Raw genomic sequence first — 24150 nt, forward strand, 5'->3', positions numbered from 1 at the left:
TTGAGGCACATAAAAATCATTTTAGGAGTAAAGGTAGTTAAAGTCAAGAAGAGGAATGCCCAGGCCTGGTAGCTCAGTTGGTTGGAGCATTGTTCCATTCGCCAAAGTTGTGGGTTTGATCCCTGGTCAGGACACATACAGGAATCAACCAGTGAGTGTGTGAATAGGTGGAACATGTTCCCGTCTCTCCAAAATTTAAAAAAAATTAAGAAAGCCCCAGTTTTCTGCTCAGATGACAAAATCTGTATTTTGTTTCCTGATTCATAATCCCAGATGTCAGTTGGCTTAGATCAGTGATTTTCAACTGGTGTGCCAAGAATTTTTATTATTTTAAGATTGTTTATTGATTTTTCGAGAGAGGAAGAGGGAGAGAAACATTGATGTGAGAGGAAACATCGATCAGCTGCCTCCTGCACTCCTCCTACTGCAGATGGATCCCCAAACCCAAGCATATGCCCTAAATGGGAATCAAACCAGCAACCTTTTGGTGCATGGGACGAAGCCAAACCAATTGAGCCACACTGGCCAGAGCCATTTTGTTTTTTTTAAATCCTCACTCAAGAATATGTTTTTTTAATTTATTTTAGAGAAGGAGGGAGGGGAAGAGAGAGAGGAGGAAACATCAATGTGAGAGAGGAAACACTGATCAGCTGCTCCTGTATATGCTCCAACCAGGAATCAAACTTGAACCTGCAACCTTTTGGTGTTTACGATGATGCTCCAATTGCCTGAGCCACCCGGCCTGGACAGTTTAGCTTGTCAAATAAAAAAAAGGACAACAGCCAACACAATAGTCCAGTGTGAATGAATCAAAATTATACCTACTTTTTTTTGTCAAATCGGCAAAAAATATATTTTTGGTGTGCTGCAGAATTTTAGTAATTAGTTTACGTGTGCCATGAGATGAAAAAGGTTGGAAGAGCACTCCACATTTTATAACCTATTCCTTGCTAGGGATGAGTATCTCACATGGCTGTGACATTATACTGGATGCCATGTTAGGATGGAAGTTCTTCAAGGTTCTAGTACCTGTAAAGATGATCATGAACACCCATCCAAGTCTTTCATTTCCTCAGACCCTGATACACACCATGCTTGCTGTGGAGCTGAATAGCCATCAATGGAAGGATCGGGTTGTGGCCTGCCGGGCTCTTTCACGGGTCAGTGGAAATGTCTGTTTGGTAAGTCTTCTCTTTCTGTGTTTCCAGGATAAAGTCTATGCTAGAGAGCCTTCCACCTTTTGCTGTTATCTAGTATCTCATTCTTACCAAACAGATCTCTGTCTTATTCATTTATTATTGACTAGAGGCCCAGTGCACAAAAATTTGTGCACTCGGGGGGAGGGGGGGTCCCTCAGCCCGGCCTGTGCCCTCTCGCAGTCTGGGACCCCTCGGGAGATAACGACCTGCTGGCTTAGGCCTGCTCCCGGGTGGCAGAGGGCAGGCCCAATCCCTAGGTGCAGCCCCTGGTCAGGCTCAGAGCAGGGCCGATTGGGGAGTTGGGGCACTGCCCCCTGTCACGCACAGAGCAGGGCCCATCACAGGGGTTGGGGCTCTATACCCTGTCACGTACAGAGCAGGGCCGATCAGGGGGTTGGGGAGCTTCCCCCTGTCACGCACAGAGCAGAGCCCATCAGGGGGTTGAGGAGCTCCCCCATGTCACGCACAGAGTAGGGCCGATAGGGGAGTTGGGGCACCGCCCGCTGTCACACACAGAGCAGGGTGGATCAGGGGGTTGGGGCGCCATCACTGTCACACTCAGGGCAGGGCCGATGGGGAGGTTATGGCTCTACCCCGTCACACACAGAGCAGGGCCTGTGGGGTGGGGGGATTGGGGCGCCGCACCCTGTCACACACAGAACCGCAGGGTGATCAGGGGGTTGGGGAGCTCCCCCTATCAGGCACAGAGCAGGGCCGATCAGGGGGTTGGGGCACCTTCCCCTGTCAGGAACAGAGCAGAGCCGATAGAGAGGTTGTGGCCCCGCCCCCTGTCACACACAGAGCCACAGGGCGATCAGGGGGTTTGGGCGCTGCTCCCTGTCACGCTGATCCCAGTGCTGGGAGGCATATTACCCTTTTACTATATAGAATAGAGGCCTGGTGCATGGGTGGGGGCTGGCTGGTTTGCCCTGAAGGGTGTCCTGGATCAGGGTGGGGGTCCCCACTGGGGTGCCTGGCCAGCCTGAGTGAGGGGCTGAGGGCTGTTTTCAGGCTGGGACTGAAGCTCCCAACTGCTCCTGTTTTTCTTTTCTTTCTTTTTTTTTTTATTCTGGGCCAGCTTTAGCTCTGGCTCCAGCTCTGAGGCCTCAGCTGCTGAAATTAGGTATCTGGTTTGTTTAGGTTCTATAATCGAAACTCTGTATCAACTCCAGCTCTGAGATCCCGGGCTTGCTGAAAGCAGGTTTCTGGGGTTTTGTTTAGCTTCTATATTTGTTACAATGTTTCAAACTGCAGGCTCAGAGGTGGGCAAGGCAGGCAGGGAACGTTGGTTTCCTCCGTCACTGAAGCAAGCAAGCCTCATGTTAGTTTCAAGCTGCCTGGCTGCCGACCGCCATCTTGGCTGGCAGTTAATTTGCATATCTCGCTGATGAGCCAATGGGAAGGGTAGCAGTCGTACGCCAATTACCATGTTTCTCTTTTATTAGATAGGATTTTAGAGAGAGGAAAGTAGGCAGAAAGAGAGAGCCATTTATTGTTCCACTTATTTATACATTCATTGGTTCTTTTTAAAATATATATACTTTTATTGATTTGAGAAAGAAAGGAAGAGGGAGAGAGACTCATTGATCGGCTCCCTCCTGCACGCCCCACACTGGGGATCGAGCCTGCAACCCAGGCATGTGCCCTGACTGGGAATCAAACCATAACCTTCTGCTTCATAGGTCAATGCTCAAACACCAAACCACACTGGCTGGGCCACTGGTTGATTCTTGTATGTGCCCTGACCAGGGAGGGATCAAACCCACAACATTGGCGTATCCAGGTGACGCTCCTAACCAAATGAACAACCCAGCCAGGTTTCACATGACTATCTTTTACCCCAAACCAGAATTATCTTCAAATGTCAATGTCTTCCTGTGACTTAAACCACTGCTTCTCAGCTTGGTGGCCATCCATAAATTGTTTATAACCCACCCATGAAATAGGCAAAAAAAACCCCAATAGAGTTAAAAAACTTATTATAGTCGCCCTGGCTGGGTTTCACAGTTGGTTAGAGAATCATCCAGACACACTATGGTTGTAGGTTTGATCCCTGGTCAGGGCACATACAAGAATCAACTAATGAATACATAAATGTGTGGAACAACAAAATCGGTGTTTCTCTCTGCCTCTCCTTCTTTCTCTCTAAAATCAATTTTTAAAGAAACTTTTATAGTAATTTGACTTTATCTCAATATCAGTGTACTTTTTAAGTATCAATGACATTTTCCCACTCAAATACTGGTCCTCTATAACAGATAGTTTAAGAAGCACTGACTTAAAACTACCCAACAACCCAATTACACCAGTGTCTATGCTGGCTTTCCCTGAGTGTTTAGTAAACACAAAGAAGGTATAAAACAGCCCCTACTTTTAAAAACTGACATTATAGTTGAAGTAACAAGACTAACAGACACAAATGATTCAAGAACAAGCAATAAATGTAAGGTGCTCTTAAAACTTTTCAGAGAGAGAGGAGAGTAGTATAGGCTGAACTTATCAGTTAAAGTTCTGTGAAGGAGTGTGGGACAGCTGAGCAAACTTGGATAGAATTGAAGGGGACTTCTGGCATGGAAATCTTTTTTAAAATTTTTTATTGTTTAAAGTATTATAAATGTCACTTTTCCCCCCATTGACCCCCTCCAATCCCCCCAGCCCCACCCCAGGCCTTCATCACCCTATTGTCTGTGTCCATGGATTATGAATATATGCATATTCTTTGGCTGATTACCTCCCACCCACCCACACTCCTCCCGCCTTCCTCCAAGATTCCGCACAGCATGGAAATCTTGAGCATCATTTAGGCTTTCAACTAACTTTCTTCTTGCCATAATTTTTAAATCATCTTCAGCTATCCAAGTGGGATTTTCTCCTTCTTCCTATGTGTCCCTATATCTTTTCCTTATAGCACTGAGTACCTCCAGAATGGCCCAGAACATTCCCATTCCCATGAGAAGTGAACACCCTCCATTCCTTGATCCTCGCATTTTGATGTGCAAAGCAAAAAATCTGGCCGCTCAGTGTGATCACCTGAAGACGTTTTAGTCTGAATTAATTCTGTCTCAACTGCTGTAGCACCCTGTTGCTAAAGTCCTCGACAGGAAGCACAGGCGTCACCTGGGAGCTGTTAGAAATGCACAATCTCACCTCAGGTGAACTCAATCATAATCTGCATTTTAACAATATCATCTTAACATCCAGTTCATCTGCACATTCATCCCCTTAGCAGCTATCTCTCAGGACTAAAAGTAAAAAGACATGCAGAGCAAGCAGGGGACAGGGTAAAGATGAGAACGTTACATCAGATTGCTGGAGTTAAGGAAGGTAGTATGGCCCTGACCGGTTTGGCTCGATGGATGGAGTGCCGACCTGCGGACTGAAAGGTCCCAGGTTGGATTCCAGTCAAGGGCATGTACCTTGGTTGCGTGCACATACCCAGTAGGGGGTGTGCAGGAGGCAGCTGATCGATGTTTCTCTCTCATCGATGTTTCTAACTCTCTATCCCTCTCCCTTCCTCTCTGTAAAAAATCAATAAAATATGTTAAAAAAAAGAAAGGTAGTATGTCCCTCAGTTCACCCATTCAGTAAGCAAGCAGTTTCTGGCCACATCCTACATGCTAGCACTGGGGATGAAAGATAATAAATAGCTATAACAGAAGCAGTTTTAAGATAGTATGAGTATGGGGGTTTTCCCTATGGTTACAGAGAAGAGTTCACTGAGGAGATGACTTTTGAACTAAATCAGAAAAGCAGAGTAGGAAAACATCAGGTACCAGGTAGGGGTGAAAAACGGAGATGTTTCTAGCAGGGAGAATAGCTCAGACAAATTCACAAAATCAACTACAACTGTAATAATCTTTGTCCCTTTCCCTCTGGGAGAAGTATCAATATACAGAAGTATCAACTGTTCTGGTTTGTCTAAGTCAGGACATAGCAGTTTTAGTGCTAAAACCAGCAAAGTATCAGGCAAATTGAGATGAATTGGTCACCCTATCAATGCATCACTTTCAAATCTTAAGTCTCTCGCCAAAACCGGTTTGGCTCAGTGGATAGAGCATCAGCCTGCGGACTGAAAGGTCCCAGGTTCGATTCCGGTCAGGGGCATGTACCTGGGTTGCGGGCATATACCTAGTGGGAGATGTGCAGGAGGCAGCTGATTAATGTTTCTCTCTCATCAATGTTTCTGACTATCTCTCTCCCTTCCTCTCTGTAAAAAATCAATAAAATAGATTTAAAAAACAAAACAAAAAAAAACCAAAAAAAACAAATCTTAAGTCTCTCAAGTACAGATTACATTGCCCCAACATAGTATAGTTTATTTTTTTGTTTGTTTGTTAATCCTCACCTGAGGATATTTTTCCATTGATTTTTAGAGAAAGTGGAAGGGAGCAGGAGAGACAGAGAGGGAAACATTGATGTGAGAGAGACATCAACTGGTTTCCTCCTGCACATGGGGCTGGGGATTAAGCCTGCAACCAAGGTATGTGTCCTTGACCGGAATCAAACCCACAACCCTTCAGATCCCATCTTACCTGATCAACCCAAAGAGAGCATTACCCTGAACTTCCCTTGTTGTGCACAGTACACTCACCATTCTGTAGGGACACAGAATGAGAGATCAGACCCAGGAAGGTGAGGGGATATATAGGTCACATAATTACTGAGTCAAATAGGCCAAGGCCATAGTATTGTAGTTTGAAACATGAGCTTAGAAAACAGGCCTGGGTCTGAGTCCTGGCTCCAGCACTCAACTTAACATTGGGCAAGTACATCTAAACCTGCATTCTGTCATCTGTAAATGGTTATATCTGCTTTATTGGATTGAGAGGATTAAGTGATGGGTAAAATCTCTGAGCACAGTGTCAAGTACAAAACTGATATTCAATAAATGGTAGCTAATTATTACACCTACTCATAGGATATGAAACATAAGTTGATCCAGCTGATGTGGAGTGACTGGAATAAGGAAGTAAGACAAGCAGCTGCCGAAACTCTGGGGCGAATGAATCTTGGGAAAGAGCTGCATGATACAATCAGGTAAACTGAGGCAACATGAAGAAAGAAATTTTTCTATTCTCCAAACATGTTCAGAGGCCCTGGGATTTAGCCAGCCAGCCTTTGGGGAGCTGCTCCGTATGCTCAGCATTGTACTAGGTGCCACTGCAGGATTATTTTATTTTTTTTAGATAAAACAAAAGGTTAACAGTCCTTATAGATACTAACAATGTGGCTAAGGACAGAATCATTGAGTGCCTACTAGGTGTTAGTCACTATTTTGGTGATTAAGAGTTCAAAAGTATGACATGATTCTGATTGTACAGGCAAGATACACAAATATCTAATAAGGTCAAGTTTCATGGAGGGCAGCTAAGACTACACAGGCAAAGAGAAGGAACGACATTTGGGAGCCAAATATAGAAATGAGCATGGCACAGGTGAAGGCAGCAAAGAGAGCTGTAGCAAGCAAGAGGTGCATGTTTGAAAGTGTCTTTTATTTAGTCATTCAACATAATTAGGTAATAGGGATTCAAGTAAATAAGACAGTCGAGTCTCTACCCAGTGAAACTTAACCTAATAGGGGATAAGGCTGACTAGGAAAGGGTGGATATGGATAATGGAGAGCCTACAGAGGTTGGACTTTATCCTGAGGGCACTGGGGGGAAGGAGCCTCAAAAGTTTGAAGAGGGGAAATAAAAGCACCTGTACTTTACAGAATCAAGCTGAGTCTAGGAAACTCCCAAGAGCGCGTGGAAGCCCTGTCTCTGATTGGTGGGCTCAAGCTCATGACCGCCAAGCTTTTCCCCAGCTTCCTAAACTGCTTCTCCGATGACTTCATGGCAGTTCGGCGAGCAGCCTGTTTAGCAGCAGGTGCCCTGCAGATCCGTAACACAATGGTGAGTCAAGGAAACACGATCCCATCTTACCTGATAACCCGAAGAGAGCAGTGCCCTGAGCTTCCCTTGTTGTGCACAGTACACTCACCATTCTGTGGGGACACAGAATGAGAGATCAGACCCGGGAAGGTGAGGGGATATCTGGGCCACATCTATCAGTTGGGACCACATTTCGCTCCCAGCCAGCCCAGACGTTCCTCTAGAGCACATCCTTGAATCTTCTTCTCACCTTATTCATGGGCTTTAAGATCAACTCCAGTGAGTGAAGTTGTAATCCCACGTTATTAGGGGAAAACCTGACGGAGGTATTCAAAAGAAGCCTGCATCACCATATAGATCTGTGAGCTGAGAAAAACAATGGACAGCTAGGAGATAATTCAGCTAATGTATTATGCGTGCAGGGTAATACTTCAGACTCCAGCTCATTTGTCACCAGGATATGTCCTTTTTCAGACAAGAGGGGTCCCTTCCTCTCGTTCACTTTTGCTCTGGTCTTCTCCACTCAATATTGCCTTTTATCCATCCCAGGTGTTTTCTTTCTTTCTTATCCCAGGTTTTTGAATGCCTCCGGAATCTGATACAGAAAGATCCTTACTGGAAAATCAAGGCCTTTGCCCTTCGAGGTATGACAGAGAAAATGGCCCCAGCTCCTCAACCTCAAATATCTTTTCCATAAGCTAGTACAAATGATCCCCAGAATTTCTCTAGTAAGGGGTGGAGTATAGGGGAGATGATCACACCTGCTCAGAAGTTCCTTGCCTGAGAAATTCGATTATTTTTTGCTTTTAAATTTTTAGTTAAGGATCCTGAGTCTAGGTCAATGTCAAACTTGTTAAGGCAAAGGGACTGACATCCCTGACAATTTAATTAGTTCCAAGTAGGAATCCACTTGGAAAACACTGTTGGATACATTTGCTTTCTCTGGAGATTTCAACTATAGGGCTCTCTACAAGTGAGACCACATTCAAGACTGCTACAGACCTAAAACCCTGCCCTCAACATTTCCTAGTTTCTTTTTAAGGATCTTCTACATTGCTTGAGTCTTTGGCAGGTCCCTAGCAGAATCGGCCCTGGGTAAACCTGTGAAGTTATTGTGCCCCCTTTCTTCACAGATTGGCCCAGCTGACAGACCTGTTATGGGCTAGACTCCATGAAGTGTCACCAGGTGTACGACTAAAGCTTGCCATAGCATCACTCTGCCTTGACTAGGCTAGTTTTCTGAGTTATGAGTCACATATCTCATCCCTACATTTACCTATTTACGATAGGTAGTGTATTCTCATATCCTAATGGGCAAGGATGGGATAGAACACCCCTCCTAGGAATCCTTTGGCGATAATGCTCTACTCAAACTCATCTCCGAAACTCTAATGGTGATTATCATCCAAAAGGGAAAAAATAAACAAAACAAATACTTAGTGGCTGCCTACACATTATTAGGATATAGCCAGATTAGTCTTAAGTGACAGTGGAAGACGCTGCCCTCTGATCTCTGCAGCTTTGGGACAGATTGGCCAAGTGAGTCCCCAGCTGACAGACCTCCTGCTCTGGGCTATACACTATGAAGCGTCACCAGGTGTACGTCTGGAAGCTTGCCGTAGCATCCTAGCCCTCAACCTTCAAGGGGACCGGGTCAGGGACACCTTCCTAGACGTGCTGCTCCTAGAAAAACATGATGCTGTTCTAAAGTAAGCACTAAACCTCTGGTTCCTTCCCCTACCCCATGTACTGCCCTGCCCGTCCTTGTTAACAGAATGCAGCCTCGTGGCTGCCTAATGGCTGTAAAAGCATGTGCTCACCCGTGCCATTCACCTACTTACCAAAATGGGTAACAGAAAAACGAATTTACATTAGATTGAAAGTCAAGCTCATATAGTTCACGCACCTATTCTCTATCCCAGGTGTTTTAAGTTATTAATTTATTCAATTAACATGTATCAAAAGTGCCTACTGTGACAACAGGCTTTAAAGTAAAGTCTAGGGTTTGAATACCAACTCATGCCTGCACTAGCTATGTGAGTCCAAGTAAATTAATTAAACTCTCAGAGCCCCTTTTTCCCCCTTCATATATCAAGTGCAGACGATAGTCCATTTTATGGGTTTGTGGTGATTAATGTTCACTACCTGTCATAAAGACATTCAATAAATGGTATTTATTAGTACCTTCAAATATATCATCTCACAAACTAAGTAACATCCTTAAAAGTTAAACATCATACCACTTGAGGATAAGGCACAGCAAAAGTGCATAGTTAGGATTGGAATTTAGGATTCTTGACGGATTCCAAGTCCTGTATTTTCCACCCCATGCTTTTTTAAAGGATAGAAACAATCTAAGAAGTTTTCTTATTTTTCAGGGAAATTCACCAGGCAATGAAGATACTCAAGATAGAACGTGAAGGAAACAAAGAAATGCTTCAGGAGGTCAAGAACAGGGTAGATAAATACAAGTTGTGTTTTCAAGGGAAAATTCAGGGCTTGCAAGAATTCTTCAAATGCTTTTTGCCCCTAAAGCATGTGTACACACCATTTTCCCCCATCAGGGAAGTATTTTCTACAATCCTAGACAGATACCACATCATTTTTTTTTATACAAGTTTTTTAAAAAAAATATATTTTATTGGTTTTTTACAGAGAGGAAGGGAGAGGGATAGAGAGTTAGAAACATCCATGAGAGAGAAACATTAATCAGCTGTCTCCTGCACACCTCCTACTGGGGATGTGCCCACAACCAAGGTACATGCCCTTCACCGGAATCGAACCTGGGACCTTTTGTCCGCAGGCTGACGCTCTATCCACTGAGCCAAACCAGTTAGGGCAGATACCACATCATTTGAAGACACAAAACATCTGTGCAAAATAGGATTATAAAATCCCCTTAGTAAAAAGACAAAACCAAAATCCTATTAGTTCTATTAAGTAGTTCTCAAAATCAGGATTTGTTGTTGTTTCTAAAATAGTTTCCTTCCTTTCCTATTTTCTCCTCACCATCTCCTAAACCAAAGTTGTTGTTTTTCCCCCCCAGATAGGTATAATGAAGGAATGAGGGACTGGAGCTGGCCTCCTACGTTTTCTTTTTCCTTCTAAACTTTCCTGATCTGGGCTCTGTCACCAAAAGAACACTCTAGCTGAATAGGTGGTTCTAATTTTTCAACGCTGTTAGAGGAGTGGAAGAAATAGAGTGAAAAGGACTTTAAAAATGTAGAAGATTCTTTCTTCATATATAATTCAAAAAACCAACCTCACACCAAGCAGACATTTCGTAGCAGATTGCTTTCATCAGGCACAAAAAGCTAATTTTTCATTAACAAATGTAAAAATGTCCCACCAATATCACAAGAGAACAATGCTCTCTGGTATTTATGTGCCACCTAATACTAACAAGCATGAGCACTAAGTTACTTCACTAATGCTTTTTGATGATTTGTAGCCTAGTGGTTGTTTTTCCCCAATATTATTTGTTTTGATCTAGATTCAAACACTAAATCAAAAGGACTTGCTGACGCAGAAAATATTCAAGATAGAGAAGGTCATAAAAAAAGTAAAGGGGGAAGCAAAACATATTTACTTGCAACCCAAAGAGGGGCAAAAACCACAGAAACTACATACTTTTCTTCAAGAAACTTTTCAAGGTAGGTTTTCCAGGGGTGAGTCCGATGCTTTTAGGATCTGGATGTTTTTGTGGGGTTGTTTTTTAAAAGATATTTTTATTCACTTCAGAGAGGGAGAAGATAGGTAGAAACATCAATGATGAGACTCATTGATTGGCTGCCCCCTGCACATCCCCTACTGGGGATCGAGCCTGCAAGTCAAGTATGTGCCCTGAATTGAACTGTGACCTCTTGGTTCACAGGTCGACCACATTCAACCACTGAGCCACTCTGGCTGGGCAGGATCTGCATGTTTTGTGACTTCATTATGAGTCCTGTAGGATGAGAGCCAGGAAAGGCTACTACCTCTTTTCTTTATTGGGCTTCTTCTGCGTCCTTCTGTTATTTTTTTCCTCCCGCTACACCTCCCCACCTCGCTTTTATTTACTGTTTTATCCCTTTAAAAAAAATGAATGAGGGAGCTCTATTTGAACTGATTTGAAAGTTAGGGGGGGGAAATGACATTAGAAAAACAAGTACAAAACAAAAACTAATGTAGAACACACCAAAAAAACCATATGGGCTTACCTTTAATAGTGGTTACCTCTGAAAAGTGGGGTTGGAGGGAGAGATATCATATTAGGTATATCTATGGTTTTACAACTTTAAAAGAAAGACTTTAGCCCTAGCCCGTTTGGCTCATTGGATAGAGCGTCAGCCTGGGAACTGAAAGTCCCAGTTTCGATTCTGGTCAAGGGCACATGCCCGGGTTGTGGGCTCGATCCCCAGTGGGGGACTTGCAGGAGGCAGCTGATCTATGATTCTCTCTCATCATGGATGTTTCTCTCTCTCTCTCTCTCCCTCTTCCTTCCTCTTTAAAATCAATAAAAATATTTTTTTTTTTTAAAAAAAAGACTTTATAAAGTTCTCAACTTTATGTAACTGAACCTATCAGTTATGGTGATAGGATCTTAAAAGTCCCAGATAAAATCTAAATAATGAGGTGAAGACACCAATCTGGACCAATATATACTTACAAAATCTGTGCGCCCAGGCGTAGCAGCAGCCTCAGGTCATTCAGCCAGCTGCCTACCAGCCACCACCCCAAACCCAGGTCTTCTGGTTCCAAGTCCAATGCTCTCTCTGGTACACCAGGCTCTTTTCCACCAACATGAGAATATTCACTTGCCAGATATGGGGAAGTTTCTTCCAACTGCCAGAAAAAAATGAGAGTGGAAAGTAACTTGAACACCAGCCTTCCCTCAGGGCCAGCTCACTACAAGCTGGTTTATTAAAACCCATGATATCATAACTAGGAGACAGTGCCAGCCACTGATGCAAACAAGCACTGAGCAAAAACATACTCCCAAAAAGATAATATATCATAACTTTTCTAATATGATTGTGCTGTTGGGGGTTCAATTAGCATGATTAAAATGAATAAATTACCCCCAAAGTTATAGAATTGGCCCCAATCCTACAACTATCAAAGTTACCTTTCACCTCCAGTGGTCGGCAAACTGCGGCTCGTGAGCCACATGCGGCTCTTTGGCCACTTGAGTGTGGCTCTTCCACAAAATACCGACTTCTGCGCCTGGGCCACGAAGTTTCAATCGCACTGTACGTGCGCGCCCGCACGTGGTATTTTGTGGAAGAACCACACTCAAGGGGCCGAAGAGCCGCATGTGGCTCGCAAGCCGTAGTTTGCCGACCACTGACCTAGGCCATTATAGATTATCCACATCTTCCTCCCCCCCTCCGACATTCCTTCAAATCATGCCACATAATAATCTAGCCTTAGAAAAGGGAAACATGCTTTGGCACTTTAATAACTTTTAACATTCATACAAACTCACAATAACAAACAGGATACTAACCCCAACCCTCCCCCAAACTGATGAATGAGAACTCAAATTAAGGATGCAAAGCAATTCCCAATAAAAACTCATGTCTCAAGCAGAACGACAGCAAGTGCTACACAGTACACTGAAGCCTGAGGTGGATGATTAAGTTCGTATTCTGAAATGATCAGGGATCAAGGTTACTTGGGCAGAAATAGCTTTTTTCCACCTCCAACTTCTGCTTTTATTTTTGTGCCTAGATGTGGTGGTTCCTAAAACATCCTCTGAGTTTTTTGACACTGCAGCAGGCCTAAAGGTAAGTGTGAGCACAACGATGGTCATCAAGGTAAGAACGTGAGTTTTTTCCCCTCCAGAACAAGGTGGTGGTGGCAGGAAAGAGTCATCACTGCTGCCTTGTTTCCAGCAATCAACGAGAAACTAGTTCAGGTAAGAGGCATCTTGGTGAGCAGCAACCCCTTATCATACAACATGGTGGCCAAGGAAAGCTGGTCCTCCACGCTGTCACAGGGCAGGTCCCCTACCCTCACAAACTCGGGGTAGGAGCGGAGTAAGAGTTCCATGGCATCAGCTTGCTGGGGTAATATCTCCAAGCACTTGGGCTCTTCCAGGTGATAAACACGGGAGTTTTCCACTGTGTAATAGAGAAACAGATGGCCTCCCTCGCCCAGCAGCCGGGCTATCCCATCCTGAAGCATGTGCACTTCCGTTTCTGTTGTCAACTGGGCTCCTACGTTCACAGGCTCGCCTGCCTCCCAGCGAATTGGGAGCCCGTAAACACTTAGTGCCTTCTCCCTGTCAGTTAGCACGGGAGGCAGAGAATCGTGGATGAAGTCTTTGGCTCGCTGGTCAGCCACGGCATCGACAGGAGCAAAGTGTCCCAAGCGGGCAACCAAGACCCGCACCTTCTCCATGAAAGCAGTTCTTCGAGGATCCTTCGAATCCGAATGCTGGGCCCCCATGTAATCCATGAAGTCTCGGGGCAGTCCCCTACGAAACTCCACATTTTCCTCCATGGCAGCCTGCACCGCCAGAGGCAGTACAGCCTCCAAGAAGTCACCCCAGGTATTGCGCTGGTACGTGGACAAGGTGAGGTGGAGGGAGTGCACCCCATCCTGGCATTCGGCTTGGTGAATGAAGCCCCGAGGAAAATAGAGCAAATCTCCAGGTTCCAGCACGGTCTGCAGCACCGGCTCACCAAGGTCTTCCTGGCTGAAGTTGGGGCTGGACGTCAGGGCCAATTCCTCAGTCGCGACCCGGGGTCGGTAGACGCGCCAGAGTTTCCGACCTTCCAGCTGCAGCACAAAAGCCTCGATGTCGTCGTAGTGGGGGGCAAAGCCCTGCGAGTTGGGGGGCGTGAGGTAAACGTTGGAGCCCGCCATGCTTCCAAACTGCTCCTGGAGCACCGCCAAAAACTGCCACACGGTGGTCGAGAAGGCCTGGGGACAAAGGAGGCGCAGGGAGCAGCCGGCCTGGTACAGGGACCACGCGGCAGCGGGCAGGGCCCGGCCCGGCGGGTTCAAGGTCTCGCGCCGCCCGTCGAGGTAGCGTGCGGCGTCCAGGTGCTGCCCAAACTGCACCTCCTCGTTGCGCAGCATGGCATCCAGGTCGGCGGTAGAAAACAGACCCTGGTAGTAGGTGTGGTCCTGCCGCCGCACCAGCACCGCCTCCCGCTCCCACAGGCGCCGGTAGAAATGATCGGGTGGCATGGGCGCAATGAGCCATTCGAAGAGGCGTGCTGCCCGCCGCCGGCTGCTGGGGATGCGGTTCAGCTCGGCCAAGACGCGCCGCAATGGGGAGTCCCAGGCTGGCTCCCCTCCGGTGCTACCCACCTGCGACCCCGACAGCGTCGCGGGGGCCGCGGACGCCAAGTGCTGGGCAGAGCACAGCAGGGCCGAGGTCTCCACCAGGCGCGAGGGCGGCGCCGAAGCGGGCACCAGGCGCGCCGGCGGGGTCTGCGCCTCCACCAAACGCGCCGGCGGGGTCTGCAGGGAGCGGGCCGCGGGCGAGGCCTCCAGCAGCTCGGCAGGGCCCAGGTGGCCGTACGGCTCTCGCCGGGCCGCATCCGGAGTGGCCGTCGCCCCTCCAGGCGGCGGGTCCCGGGGACCGTCCACGGTCGATTCCACCCGCGAGTCCTCCGAGTCTTCGCTGGGCAGCGTCTGGGCCCTCAGCGCCGCCATGCGGGACGCAGCACTTCTCCTGAGCTGCCTGCGGATTTTCCTGGGCCTCAGGGGCAGGACCAGCACCGACCCGCTGTGTGACTGTGGCTGGCGCCGGCGTCTCAGCCGCCCGCGCCTCAGCAAACCCGCACTAGCCCGGAGCCCGTCCATGGTCGAACTCTCCTCCGAGCCGGGAGCCAGCGAGAGGGAGGCGCACGCTGGGCGCCGCCGCGGTGCGCTGTGGGAAGGGGGCGGGCCTCCAGCCCTCTCGTTGGCCACGCCCACCACCCTTCCACTCAGCGCCTTCTGGTCACTGTATGTACCTTAATTTATTTTTACAATTCTATAGTACAACAACAGTATGTTGCATTGTGTATTCACCACGCCAAGTAAAATCCCCTTCTCCATTTATTCCCCCTTACACTCTTCTACCTTCCCCCACCCCTTTTTCCCTCTCGTCTGGTAATCACCATATGGTTGTCAGGAGGATTTCCTTTTTTTTTTTTTTTTTTTTTTGGTGGTGGTTTTGCTTGATCCCGCCACCCTTTTCACCCAGTCTCCCAACCCCCAACCCCGACCGCCCTTCCCCTCTGACAGCTATCAGTCTGTTCTCTGTCTCTACGAGTCTATTTCTATTTTGCTCATTAGATTCCACATATAAGTGAAATCGTATACTTGTTTTTCTCTGGCTTGCTTATTTCACTTAACAAAACAGTACTTTAATTGAAATGCGTGGCTTCACACTAGAACCGAGGAATCTCTGCCAAATTAACAGGGATTTCATATTTAGAGGGCAATTGTTTTAAGTATTTGTGGTTTTTTTTTGGTTTGTTTTTGTAATCCTCACCGGAGGATTTTTTTTCCATTGATTTTTATTTTATTTTATTTATTTATTTTTTTTAGAGAGTGGAGGGAAGGGAGGGGAAAAGAAACACCAATGTAAGAGAGACAAATCCATTGGTTGCCTCCTGGTTTGGTTGGCTCCTGGTTTGATTGCCTTCTGCACACTCCCTGACAGGGGCTGGGGACTAGCCGGTAACCCAGGTACCTGCCCTTGACCTGGAATCGAAGCCCCCAGACCCTTTGGTCTGTGGGTAGATGCTCAGAACTAGAGGACAATTTATTTGCTTATTTATAATTATTTTAATTTTTGTTATTGATTTAGAAAGGGAGGAAGAGAAGGAGAGAGAAACATCAATGTGAGAACTACATGGATCGGTTGCCTCTTGAACCTGCTGGGGATCATACCCATAACCTATGCATGTGCCCTGACCAGGAATTAGCCTGAGACTTTCTGGTGCATGGGACAATGCTCCTACCAACTGAGCCACTCTGACCAGGGCTAGAAGGCAATTTAAAAATCAAGTTGTTAGGGACTTCAGTAGAAAGAAAGTTGACTACGTAACTCATTCTTTCTAGTCTCTGCATATTGCATGTCCCAGGAGTCCTCATTTCTGAACAGCATGTTCCAGAGCAGTTTTTCACAGAAAGTGCATAAATCTTGTTTTCAGGAAATACCCTCAGGCAAGCTTTGAGATTTTTATTTAAACCTTGGGTGGTTCTGGTCTTTACTCTGCAGGTGATGTGATTAATTGAAGCCCTCTATTAAGTTCCTCTACCCAACTTCTCTTTGCACTTTCTCCATTACAAATTCTCCTGGTTGTTGCCTTCTCTCTGAAAAAGGAGTTAGGACTTGCATTCTTCTTTTTTTCTTTTTAAATATATTTTTTATTGACGTAGAGAGAGGGAAAGGGAGAGGGAAAGAAAGAGAAACATCATTGAGAGAGAAACATCTATGGGCTGCCTCTTGCACGCCCTCTACTGGGGATGGAGCTCCAACAGGGGCCATGCCCTGGCAGGGAATCCAAGGGCCAACTCTTGGTACAAGAAACAAGGCTCAGTCAACTGAACCACACTGGCCAGCGCTCTATTTGCATTCTTGTTATCTGCCCTTCCCACCTGCTCTGGGATTTTGTTTCATTAGCTACAACTTCTCTCTCCAGAATCCTCAATCTCATCTCTGAATCTTATATTAACCTCTTTTTAAAAAATTCTTTATTGTTTAAAGTATTACATACGTCTCCTTTTCCCCCCATTGACCTCGCCCCAGCCATTCCCACCCCCCAGCACATGCCCTCACCCTCCTACTGTCTGTGTCCATTGGTTATGCTCATATGCATGCATCCAATTCCTTTGTTGATCTCTTATCCCCATGCCCCCTGCCTTCCCTCATAGGTCGGACAGTCTGTTCTATGCTTCTATGACTCTGGTTCTATTTTTGTTCATCAGTTTGTGTTGATCATTATATCCCACATATGAGTGATATCATGTGATATTTATCTTTCTCTGACTGGCTTATTTTGCTTAGCATAATGCTCTCCAGTTCCATCCATGCTGTTGCAAATGGTAAGAATGTCTTCTTTTTTTACAGCAGCGTAGTATTCCATTGTGTAGATGTACCACAGTTTTCTAATCCACTCATCTGCTGATGGGCACTTAGGCTGTTTCCAAATCTTAGCTATGGTAAATTGTGCTGCTATGAACATAGGGGTGCATATATCATTTCTGATTGGTGTTTCTGTTTTCTTGGGATATATTCCTAGAAGTGGGATTCCTGGGTCAAATGGGAGTTCCATTTTTAGTTTTTTTGAGGAAACTCCATACTGTTTTCCACAGTGGCTGCACCAGCCTGCATTCTCACCAGCAGTGCAAGAGGGTTTCTTTTTCTCCTCATTCTCGACAGCACTTGTCTTGTTTGTTGCTTTGTTCATGATAGCCATTCTGACAGGTGTGAGATGGTACCTCACTGCCATTTTGATTTGCATCTCTCAGTTGAGTAGTGACTTTGAGCATGTTTTCATATGTCTCTTGGCCTTCTGTATGTCCTCTTTTTAAAGGGTCTAGTTAGGTCCTTTGCCATTTTTTTTTATTAGATTGTTTATCTTCCTTTTGTTAAGTAGTAAGTTAAGATAGCTAGGAATAAAATTTTTTTTTTTTTTTTTTTAATTAAATCTTTATTGTTCAGATTATTACATTTGTTCCTTTTTTTTCCCCCCCATAACTCCCCTCCTCCCAGTTCCCGCCCCACCCTCCGCCCTCACTCCCCACCCACTGTCCTCATCCATAGGTGCACGATTTTTGTCCAGTCTCTTCCCACATCTCCCACACCCCTTTCCCCCCCAAGAATAGTCAGTCCATTCCCTTTCTATGTCCCTGATTCTATTATAATCAACAGTTCATTCTGTTCATCAGATTATTTATTCACTTGATTCTTAGATTCACTTGTTGATAGATGCATATTTGTTGTTCATAATTTGTATCTTTACCTTTTTCTTCCTCTTCCTCTTCTTAAAGGATACCTTTCAGCATTTCATATAATCCTGGTTTGGTGGTGATGAACTCCTTTAGCTTTTCCTTATCTGTGAAGCTCTTTATCTGACCTTCAATTCTGAATGATAGCTTTGCTGGATAAAGTAATCTTGGTTGTAGTTTCTTGGCATTCATCACTTTGAATATTTCTTGCCACTCCCTTCTGGCCTGCAAAGTTTCTGTTGAGAAATCAGCTGACAGTCGTATGGGTACTCCCTTGTAGGTAACTGAGTTACTTTCTCTTGCTGTTTTTAAGATTCTCTCTTTATCTTTTGCTCTTGGCATTTTAATTATGATGTGTCTTGGTGTGGTCCTCTTTGGATTCCTTTTGTTTGGGGTTCTCCGCGCTTCTTGGACCTGTAAGTCCATTTCTTTCACCAGGTGGGGGAAGTTTTCTGTCATTATTTCTTCAAATAGGTTTTCAATATCTTGCTCTCTCTCATCTTCTGGCACCCCTATAATTCTGATGTTGGTACGCTTGAAGCTGTCCCAGAGGCTCCTTACACTATCCTCGCATTTTTGGATTCTTTTTTCATTTTGCTTTTCCCGTTGGATGTTTTTTGCTTCCTCGCAATTCAAATCATTGACTTGATTCTTGCGCTCCTCTGGTCTGCTGTCGGGCGTCTGTTTAATATTCGTTATTTCAGACCGTGTGTGCTTAATTTCTAGTTGGTTCCCCAATATAAGATCGAGGGTCTTATTAGTTTTCGTGTAGATCTCATTAAGTCTATCGGCAGCTTCTAAACAGTTCTTGAGAGACCTTAAAAGTGTGGTTCTGAACTCTATTTCTTCCATTGACAATTTTGTCCTGTTTCTTTGTCTCCGCATTTTGTTATGCTTCTTTGGTGCACCCCCTAGTGGTCTTTGTTCGCAGTCTTATAGATAAATCTTGATTGTTGTAGCTAATTCCAGGGAGGGTTTGACCTCCAGGCCAAGTGGCTATGAGAATCAGCTGTGTCAGCAGTGAGAGAACTTCTGTCCTCTAGGGAGGTGCTAATCTAGCCTTTGCCTGAGGCTATCCGGTAAATGCCTCTGTGCAGGGCTTGGGCAGGGCGGGTCGCACAGGATCAACAGGGTGGGCCGGAGAGAGCAGTTATGGCGGCTCTCAGTCCTGTCCCCAGGGGCTCTGCCTCTCTGAGTCCCAGCACCCGCTGCAAGGCTCGGAGAGAAAGCTGCACTCGCTCTGACCGAAGCCAGACAGTCCGCTTCTCCCGTTTGAGCCTGGGTCCCTAAAGACTCGCCTGTATCTGGAGCTCAGAGTCTGCAACTCCCTCCCGATTGAAAACAACAACCGCGCCCTCCGCCGCCAGCCCGCTCCGCGCACTCCGCACCTCAGAATTTGACTTCAGCACTGCGCCTCCTCTGAGTGTCCGTATGCGTTTCTCTTTCCTCCTAGTTGTAGGACTTCCACTCAGCCAGCGTTCCTGTGGTTCTGGGCGATGTCCGTTCTGTGTTTTAGTTTCACTTTTGAAGTAGTTGTTCAAAGCAGCAAACTCCGGCGTTAACCTATGCCGCCATCTTGGTTCATGTACGGAATAAAATTTTTAAAAAATATTTTTTATTGATTTTTTACAGAGAGGACGGGAGAGGGATAGAGAGTTAGAAACATCCATGAGAGAGAAACATCGATCAGCTGCCTCCTGCACACCCCCTACTGGAATGTGCATACAACCAAGGTACAAGCCCTTGACCGGAATCAAACCTGGGACTCTTCAATCCACAGGCCGACGCTCTAGCCATTGAGCCAAACTGGTCAGGGCTCTAGGAATAAATTTAACCAAGGAGGTAAAGGTCCTGTACTCAGAAAATTACAGGAAACTGAAAAAAGAGATAAAGGAAGACATAAACAAATGGAAAAATATACCATGTTCATGGATTGGTAGAATCAACATCATTAAAATGTCCATACTACCCAAATCAATCTATAGATTCAATGCAATCCCCATTAAAATACCAATGGCATATATCAAAGACCTAGAACAAACTCTCCAAAAATTCATCTGGAATAAAAAAAGACCTCAAATAGCTGCAGCAATCTTGAGAAAGAACAAAGCTGGAGGGGTCACAATACCAGATATCAAGCTATACTACAAAGCCACTGTTCTCAAAACTGCCTGGTTCTGGCACAAGAACAGACATATAGACCAATGGGACAGAACAGAGAATCCAGAAATCGACCCAAGCCATTATGCTCAATTAATATTTGACAAAGGAGGCAACAGCATACAATGGAGTCAAGATAGTCTCTTCAATAAATGGTGTTGGAAAAATTGGACAGATACGTGCAAAAAAACGAAACTAGATCACCAACTTACATCATACACAAAAATAAAATCAAAATGGATAAAGGACTTAAATGTAAGACGGGAAACCATAAAAATCTTAGAAGAAGCTATAGGCAGCAACGTAGCAGACATTTGTGGGAGCAATATCTTTATCGATAGAGCTCCTAGGGCAATGGAAACTAAGGAGAAAATAAACAAATGGGACGACATCAAAATAAAAAGCTTCTGAACAGCAAAAGAGACCATCAACAAAACAAGAAAGCCCACTGCATGGAAGAACATATTTGCCAACGATATCTCCAATAAGGGTTTAATCTCCAAAATTTACAGGGAATGCATATTACTTAAATCAACCTTTTAAATGTGGATCTCTTGTTTACAGGCACTGTGATAGGCATGACAGTTTAATTGTTAATAACAACATAGTCACTATCTCCATGTAATTACTGTTGTTATGTACATAGATTGTCTTCATTTTAATTTTTTTTAGATAAATTCCTAGGAATGGAATTTCTGAATCAAAGAGCAAGATAATTTTTGTGACTACTAGTAGGTTTTACTGAATTCCCTCTGAAGTTTACAATGTTGCAAGCAGTTATGAACAGATTAGACTGCATGGCCTCTAGGGCATTTTCTGTGGCTCTGGTTGATCTTTTTATCTGTTTTAAAAATATTTTCTTATTGATTTCAGAGAGCAAGGGAGAGACAGAGAGAGAATCTAACTCTGAGCTCCTGGTTCATAGGTTGATGCTCAACCATTGAGCCACACCAGCTGGGCTCTGTTTGATCTTTCAATCCTCTTCCTCAGTCACATTCCTATCCAAACACTTGGCAAACCTTTTAGGTTTTATCCCTACCATATGCCACGTCCACGCTTTTTATTTCTCACATGGTCTATTACAGTAGTCCTCAATTGAGGGCAATTTTGCCTCCAGAAGGAACACTTTGCTTGTGGGGTGGAGAGGGGGAAGGGAATCGTATAACATCTAGTGCAGCTATTTTCATCCTTTTTCATCACATTGGTAGTAGACTAAGGAGGCAGAAGAAAGCAAAGCGGGGAAATTTCTAGGATTGGATATAAAGCAAAATGGAGAAACACTTCTTTTACATTGGTGGGTGATAATTAATAATTAGCACTCACAGCTCATAGAGATAGTATTTGGAACAATATAACAATAAGGGGTTCTGTGGTGTACTGATCTGGTGCCAGCAGTTGTGCCTTCCAGGGGTAGGAAAAGAAAATTACTCTGGCCCGGCCAGTGTGGCTCAGTGGTTGAGCATTGACCCATGCACCAAGAGGTCCCCGGTTTGATTCCAGGTCAAGGCACATGACCAGGTCGTGGGCTCAATCCCCAGAAGGGGACATGCAGGAGGCAACCAATCCATGTTGATGTTTATCATCGATGTTTCTATCTCTCTCTCCTTCTTCCTCCTCTCTCTCAAAAATCAATAAAAACATATTTAACAATAAGATAAAATGACTATAATGTGTTTTTAAAATATATTTTTATTGATTTCAGAAAGGAAGGGAGAAGAAGAGAGAGATAGAAACATCAATGATGAGAATCATTGATTGGCTGCCTCCTGCACGCCCTGTACCAGGGATCAAGCCCACAACTGGGGCATTGCCCTGACCAGAAATCTAACTGTGATCTCCTGGTTCATAGGTTGATGCTCAACTACTGAGCCACGCCAGCCAGGCCAATGTGTTTTGTTTTTAAATGAAAGAAAATTACCCTGTCCTTTCAAAAGTATGTTATCCTAGATGCATAAGAAAAATGGACAGAACTCACTTAAGGTGAAGGGTGATCTTTGCTAAGGAAGCTTTAGGCCTGGGACATGACATGCCCAGTTAGAAATTTATGATCAGAACATCCTGTGTAGGTACTTTTGGTCACTGAGCTTGTTAGGCCTGCCATGTGCCTCCCACCTAATCCCCTGCTTGTCAAGTTTGTTATGTAGCCCCTTTTCGTTCGCAATATAGGTAGCCTCCAACCAGTCTCTAACTTTAGTCTCTCCCTAGTCAATTTGTAACATAGGTAGCTACAATGTCAATTTTCTCAAGTTGTGGCCCCCAATGTGCCATTGCCCTACTCAAAACCCATCTGTGTTCCCCAGCGACCAATCCAAGCCCTTCAGCTAGATACTAAAGTCACATAGTGCGACAGCCTTATCAGCCTTGACAACTCTGCTAAACATTACTTCTGCAAGTTAGACTATTTGCTGTTCCTTGCCTATGTTCTCCTTCACACATTTACTCATGCTGTTCCCCTAAATGCTGTCTCCCAATCATCTTTTGTCACTACCCTTATTTAAGTCTATTTCACATTCCATCTTCTCACCAAAGTCTCTCCCATCTCTAATCACAAGAGAACTTTGACCCTTTCACATGAATTTAGCACACTGTGCCTGTTTTGGTAGATAGTGTACTTGTCATAGTCTCTCCTAAACTTCATAGACTGTAAAATCCTTCAAGGAAAGGATTTCCTGTGCTTTTTGCTCTTACTTTTAACACACTGCTTTTCACACAGAAGGTGCACAGAAAGTGTCTATTGGGAAGCAGACCCAGAACTGAGTCCCTCCCACTCCTTGTACATGGCATTAGCTCAGTCAAGTTACTCTCTCAGGCCTCAGGAATCCCATCTGTAAAATGAGAATAAAAATTGAACCTACTTCTTCTTCTTCTTTTTAAACTTGTATTTTAGCCAGTTGATATTTGGGAAGTGCTATTTTAGTATAAGTTTATTATTATTTTTTCTTTTTTTAAACCTACTTCTTTATAGGGTTGTTGTAAAGATAAAATAATGCACATAAGACACTTAGCACAGAGTCTGGTTTAAAGCTAAACACTTACAAATGGTAGCTATAATAATAAATTATTATTATGGCACAAAACCCTGTATTACCTATATGATGACTGGGTGTCACTAGCCTGCTTCAGAGGAAACAGGAGTTGGGAAGGCAGAGAAGTTCTTGAATTGGGCAGCATGACAGAGTGGGATAGGGAGGTTAGATTATTTTTGCATATGCCCCGTGGAAGTTGAGTCAGTGGGGCCGATATCAGACAAAACCATTGTGTGAGGTACTGCTCTGTACAAAGTTACCTGGCCAAGAGCCAGAGTAGCGGCTGATACCAACTGTTCTCTTTCCAAGTCCTGTGGCCTCGTCTAGGGCTGCAGTGTCTGAAGGAAGGGACAGCAGAGGGGCTGTGTGTGTGCTGATGGGGCTCTGACATGTGATCCCCTGGGGAAATGCTGAAGAAGGCAGGTCAAGTTTGTCAATAGGAGCTTTAATTGCCTTTTCAATGAGATTGGTTTTCAATATACAATGGACACAGTCTGCAGTGAACGAGGGGGATGAGCTATCCGTGTTTGCTCTCAAAGCCAAGGGACAGTCTGCTCAGCTAGAGGAAGGCCGTAAATTTGTCTTCCGCATCCTGTACAAATAGCTCTTCCTCCTAGTCTTTCCTGTGACCTCATCTTTATTTTTTTCAGCATTTTGTGATTTCCTGGAAGAATATTGTTGCTGCCTTGTCTCCTAGTTTCCGTAGTGACTGGGAGGTACCTTTTGGAGCCTGACTTATCTTTAATTTCATCACTTTTCCTGTGGCTCTACTTAGTTCTCACTACAAAAGCAGCTATTAATAACCATTTTTAGGAATGTAATTTAAGGACATGGAATAATGTTCCTAATATATCATGAGTGGGAAAAACAGACAAAATAAATATTACAGTTGGATCCCAGTTGGGGTACTTTGTGTGTCGATTTGTATGTGTATATATCCATTCATATATA

The 24150-nt window shown here is 44.8% G+C and overlaps 2 protein-coding genes across 8 annotated transcripts in view; one reads left to right on the top strand and one right to left on the bottom strand.

Moving 5' to 3' along the window:
* The window catches only part of HEATR4 (HEAT repeat containing 4), a 75061-nt gene that overhangs the window by 46351 nt on the left and 4560 nt on the right, over window positions 1-24150 (top strand). For 6 of the 7 annotated variants that reach the window (XM_059690973.1, XM_059691002.1, XM_059691021.1 and 3 more), the window contains 8 exons: window positions 1077-1181; window positions 6118-6236; window positions 6913-7093; window positions 7647-7716; window positions 8592-8781; window positions 9451-9529; window positions 10566-10725; window positions 12785-12840. In XM_059690973.1, coding sequence (XP_059546956.1) covers window positions 1077-1181; window positions 6118-6236; window positions 6913-7093; window positions 7647-7716; window positions 8592-8781; window positions 9451-9529; window positions 10566-10725; window positions 12785-12840 — 960 coding nt within the window. The remainder of the gene's footprint in view (window positions 1-1076; window positions 1182-6117; window positions 6237-6912; window positions 7094-7646; window positions 7717-8591; window positions 8782-9450; window positions 9530-10565; window positions 10726-12784; window positions 12841-24150) is intronic. The other variant, XM_059691027.1, reaches the window with a different exon arrangement.
* RIOX1 (ribosomal oxygenase 1) lies at window positions 9155-14935 on the bottom strand. Its single transcript, XM_059691069.1, has 2 exons — window positions 12561-14935; window positions 9155-11896 (listed from the first exon to the last, which is right to left on the bottom strand). Exon 1 carries the CDS (start codon window positions 14870-14872, stop codon window positions 12968-12970), a length of 1905 nt encoding a protein of 634 aa, XP_059547052.1. The 5' UTR covers window positions 14873-14935; the 3' UTR covers window positions 9155-11896; window positions 12561-12967.

This window comes from Myotis daubentonii, chromosome 1, assembly GCF_963259705.1.
Source record: "Myotis daubentonii chromosome 1, mMyoDau2.1, whole genome shotgun sequence".
In the NCBI taxonomy this organism is placed as follows: Eukaryota; Metazoa; Chordata; class Mammalia; order Chiroptera; family Vespertilionidae; genus Myotis; species Myotis daubentonii.

Coding starts and splice junctions, on each gene's coding strand:
- RIOX1 (XM_059691069.1), bottom strand. CDS start 14,872: ATGGACGGGCTCCGGGCTAGTGCGGGTTTGCTGAGGCGCGGGCGGCTG.